General features: G+C 35.5%; 1 protein-coding gene across 1 annotated transcript; it reads right to left on the reverse strand.

Annotated features, from left to right (window-relative positions):
* Positions 1–1,079, reverse strand: LOC122597170. The gene is made up of 3 exons (XM_043769798.1): positions 818–1,079; positions 348–680; positions 1–167 (listed from the first exon to the last, which is right to left on the reverse strand). Exons 1-3 carry the CDS (start codon positions 1,077–1,079, stop codon positions 1–3), a joined length of 762 nt encoding a protein of 253 aa, XP_043625733.1.
* Between the last annotated feature and the right edge of the window lie 4,619 nt (positions 1,080–5,698).

The raw sequence follows: 5,698 nt of genomic DNA on the forward strand, positions 1-5,698 counted from the left end.
CTAGCGCTCGATGCCCGGGATGAATGTGTGATGAATATGGTCAATGAGATCCATCTTAAGATCTTCGTGAACGTTTGGGTTCTGTATCTCTGCCAGGCGTTTATCAGATGGCTGTAGCGCAACCGGAGGATCTGGAATGTAATCAGGACTTATAGCGTGGTCCTTGTCTTTTAAAATCATGTTGTGAAGAATACAACATGCATACATGATCTTATGGATGGGGATTTCTTCCATTTGTCGTGTCGGTTCTCTAAGTATTTTCCATTTATTTTTGATAATACCAAAAGCTCGCTCCACATCCTTCCTTCCAGCCTCCTATGCCTTAGCATATCGAATCCTTTTCTTACCGGTTGGATGAGAAATCGTTTTGACAATCATCGCATATCTTGGGTAGATCCCATCCACAAGATAATACGGGTACTGATATTCGGTTCCATTTACAGTGAAAGGAACCAACGGTGCTGTGCCGTCTTCAAAAGGATTGAACAAAGGAGATTGGTTCAACACATTAAGGTCGTTGTTTGAATCGGCAACACCAAAGTATGTGTGCCAAATCCAACAATCCTGTGACGCAACTGCTTCAAGCGATATCGTCGGCCCGTGATGGTCACCTCGCGTGTACTGGCCACGCCAAGCTACTGGATAATTATCCCAAGCCCAGTGTGTCCAATCAAGACTCCCTATAAGCACATTTATTAAACCGAAAATATTAATTAAACTATATAATATATATACACATTATTAACTAAACTATGTTATATATATATATATATACACACACATTATTAACTAAACTACGTAATAAGTAAATATATACCTAATATGCCGGGGAAACCATGATAAGACGCATGATGATCAAGAATGCGTTGCGTATCAGTACGCGTTGGCCTACGCAAATATTCATGCAGGTATAATCGAATGACTCCATCACAAAAAGCATTAAGGGTGTCACATGACGATCTTTCCGACATATTTAAGTAATCATCTAAACTGTCGGGATTACTACCGTATCCTAACTGGCGAACTGCAGATGTGCTTCTCTGTAAAGCCGAAAACCCCCATTTACCACGAGCGTCCATATTCCTTTGAAAAAAACTAAAATTGTTTTCCAAATCTGAAGCTATCTTCACAAACAACCGTCTACTCATACGAAACCGTTGTCTAAAAGAAGTCTCATCAAATTTCGGTTACTTGACAAAGTAATCTCGAAAAAAACGGTTGTGAGACTCAATACGATCGTCACGTTTTGTATACTTTCTTGAAGAGGAGGCAATATCACGGACATCTTGTTGAATCGCATAATGCGCCATTGTGAATAGATTAATATACCGTTCCGTCTCGTTGGATGAACTCGAGTCCGATGGCATATTTGGGGGTGTTGGGCCGTGTTCCGAAAATATAGGATTGTTGAAGAAAAGGTTCATGATTGTTGTTTAATAAATTATATGTGTATATATGATATATGTATGTGTGTGTTTTGTATTGTTTGATAGGAAATCAAGAAAAAAAACAATGGAGATTCTGCTAAAATGAAGAAGAAAAGAAGAAAGAGGAGTGAAGGAGCCGTTGGTTTGGTAGGCCATGTTGAATTTTTTTTTTTTTAATTAAGCACCCCAGCGATCGAATAAGGAGGCATGGATACTGGCACCACTGTGCCCAAATCGCTCCCCACCCCACCGGTACCGGAGGGTCGAAGCGGTGTGTCAACCGGTACCGGTCCCCTCCCCTACCCACTCCGTCCATCCTTAGGTGGGAACCATTTATTTAAGAAATATACTTTTAAATTTCTTTTCCATATCTTTTGGATTGAAATCTTTTAAATTTGTTTTCAACTTTAGTAAAGTTGAAGATCAGATGACTATTAATTTAAAATAAAAAATCAAGATGTAAAAAAATACCTTTAAATCTTGATCTTTAATTTTAAGGAAATGCTAAATACAGCCTTAAGGGCTGTATTTAACGTGTATAAAACAATTTGTACATTCCATATTAAAAGTCCACCTCCTGATTTTCATGATAAATGTACAAATTATTTATGCACCTTAAACACAGCCTTAAGGGCTGTATTTAGCAAACCTTTAATTTTAACTAAAGAATTAAAATTCTTAATTTTTACTAATAAAATTAACTGTAATTTTAAAAAATCCCGATCTTATCTTTGTTGTATCTCATGAGATAATGAATTGGATTTTTTGAAAAGGTAAATTTTTTTCACTGTAAGTAGTAAAACCCTAGTGCTTAGGTAGCTAAAATCTTTTTAACAAAAAGCTCGATATGTAAATTTTGAGTATAAATAAAGAAAAACGAAACACGTGACATGCTGAGCCATTAATTCGTCTTCAAATTAAGGTGGTCTGGTAGTACAAAATTATTGTCCAGCTATTCTACCGGCTGGCAAATTTGTCCTACGTGGATCACAGTGACCTCTCAACATCAACTTTTATGCTATGTTGGCATCTAAAACCATAACTTTTCCATCACTATACAAGCTATATTCTTCTTCTATTTATCCATCTTGCGACTATAATATAATGCATTATCTACTCGACATTCCACTCAAAATAGTTCAAACAAGAACAATAATCAATTCTATCAGAAACGAAATATGAAAGAGATAAGATATAAATTAGGGGTGAGTAAAACCGAACTGGAAACCAAAAACCGAAAAAACCAGTTAAAACCGAACTGAAAAAACCGAAAACCGAACGAAATTTATTGGTTTGATTTTTGTTTTCTAAAAACCGAACAGATCGGTTAGGGTTTCGGTTTCATATGCCAAAAAACTGATCAAAAACTGAACCGAACCGAATCAATTATATATTAATAATTTAATATTTATATTATATTATATTTATATTTATTACTTATAATTTGTAAATATGTTAATATATTTAAACTTTTTGTCTTTTTAGTATACAAGAAAATCAATTCGTTTTATAAAAGTTATATCAATTTTAACACCTAAAAAATATAATTAGTCGATAAAAAACATCTTTATATTTTAATTTCTATATCATAATTTTTTTTGTTAACAACTGAAAATTAAATTTATAACATAATAAACAAAAAAGTTTTAAAAAAAATTATAATAAAAACCGAACAAAAACCGAAACCAATCCAAACCGACAAACCGAACCAAACAAAAACCGAATCCAATGGATTGTGTTTTCTAAAAACCGAATAGATCAGTTATGATTTCGATTTTAGCCAAAAACCGAACCAAATCGATCCATACTCACCCCTAATATAAATAGTTAATTATAAAATTACCAAACACTGAACACATAAAAACCTCCGATAAAAGGGAGATAAAAATACATATATCTCTCTTTTTATGAAATGAATAATTAACAATACAATAAATAGTAATAATGCTATTATGCTCTGATCCGAACACATGCATTGCGATCATCTTGAACAATGGCTTAATTCTCCTTTTATTTTGTTTAAAAATATAAGTCAAATATATAGGTAGGTTATTGATAAAATAAAACAATTATTAAAGTAAAACAAATAAAACAATAGGTTTCTATTCACTGAAAATCAGTGTGCATCATGAAAATCAGCGTGCATCAATTACTTCGTGAATCTTCGTGCATCAATTTAACAAGATCTTGACCATTAGATCATAGTTAAATTGATGCACGAAGATTCATGAAGTAATTGATGCACAGTAATTTTCATGATGCACGGTAATCTTCAGTGAACAGAAACGTATTGTTTTATTTATTTTACTTTAATACTTGTTTTATTTTACCTAAAACCATCATATATATATATATAGGGTAGAGATCCTGGAAGAAGGTGTCTTATGGAGAGAAGGTCCTATGAACCAATCAGAACGCGACATGTGTCAAAATGAAATAAATGCGCAGTGGCATTTTGGTAAATAAATCAAACTTTTCTGAAGTGATCAGCCTGGATTCCGATTAGCTTGGGTCTGGGTCAGCTTGGGTTCTGATCAGCTTGGTTGGTCAGCTTGGTCAGCCTGGGTTTTGATCAGCTTGGGTCTGGGTCAGGTTGTGTCAGGTTGGGGTCTGTTCAGGTTGGGTCAGCTTGACACAATTTACACATAATCTACACAAATATAGATTATGGGTTTTGGGTCAGCTTGGGTTCTGGGTTGGGTCAGCTTGGGTCAGGTTTGAGTCAACTTGGGTTCTGATTAGCTTGGTTGGTCAGCATGATCAGTTTGGTCAGATTGGGGTCAGGGTCTGATTGGGTCAGGTTGGGTCAGCTTAGTTAGCTTGGGTTGGATCAGGTTGACACAATCTATACAAATGTAGATTATGGGTTTTGGGTCAGCTTGGGGTCAGGTTGGGTCAGCTTGGGGTTGGGTTGGGTTAGCTTGGGGTCTGGTTCAGGTTGGGTCAGATTGGGTCAACTTGGTTAGCTTGGGTTGGGTCAGCTTGACACAATCTACACAAATGTAGATTAATTTACACAAATGTAGATAATGGGTTTTGGATCAGCTTAGGGTTGGGTTAGGTCAGCTTGGGGTCTGGGTCAGGTTGGGTCAGCTTGGTTAGCTTGGGTTGGGTCAGCTTGACACAAAACTACACATAATCTACACAAATGTAGATCCCAAGCTGACCCAGATTCCAGGCTGACCAAGCTGACCCATAACCCAGGCTGACCAATCTGACCCAACCAAGCTGACCAAGTTGACTAACCAAGCTGATCAGAAACCAAATTGACCCAGAACCCAAACTGACCAACCAAGCTAACCAAGCTTACCCAACCAAGCTGATCATAACCCAAGCTGACCCAGACCCAGGCTGATCCAGAACCAGGCTGACAAAAGTTTGATTTATTTACAAAAATGCCACCGCGTTTTTTTTAAATCCACATGTCACATTCTGATTGGTTCATAAAACCTTCTCTCCCTTTTCTCCCTAAGACACCTTCTTATTTGATCTCTTATATATATATATGTATATATATGTATACTAGTCTTAATACCCGTACGATGTACGGTAGCTATATAGATTGTATCATAATGAAATTTGAATATGCCACATATATGATTCGTGAGTATGAAATAAATTGTGGTTAAAGTAACCCGATCATCGAAGCAAAATTATAATAAATAGTAATGATAGATATAATATATGTTTAGTTAGAGTTTTGAATTTACCTTGAATATTTACAATGATAGATATAATATATGTTTTGTTAGAGTTTTGAATTTACCTTGAATTTTTACAATCACATCAAAATCGAATCTTGTAACTATAGTGGATGACAGCAAATAGCCTTGCGATTTTGAACCATAAACTCAAGTTTTTTTGGTCTTCATGTTAATAACATATTATTATAAGTAATATAAGCAATAGGGGTTGATAAATTGAGAAAGAAAAAGAAACATTTATATTAATGAGAAAATGATCAATCAAATAAGGTTATAATGTGTTTTGTATGTATAAGGCAAAAGTTAGAGTTTAATTGTAAGTCTAATAAAGAAATTGAATCTATATAAAATTAAAAGTAAAGTAAAGTAAAGTAACTCACAATGCCGTCTTCCACAGGGTTTGGGTCCTAATACCGTTTTCGACGGTGTATTGGTGAGGTTGATATGTAGACAGCCTTACCCCTACCAAAGGTAGACTGGCTGCTTCTAGGTTCTACCATAGGAAGAAAAGGACCTTCAGCGTTGCTGGGCATGAGGATCGAACCCATGACCTCTGTTTCCAGAGGC

The sequence above is a fragment of the Erigeron canadensis genome, chromosome 4, assembly GCF_010389155.1.
Source record: "Erigeron canadensis isolate Cc75 chromosome 4, C_canadensis_v1, whole genome shotgun sequence".
NCBI lineage: Eukaryota > Viridiplantae > Streptophyta > Magnoliopsida > Asterales > Asteraceae > Erigeron > Erigeron canadensis.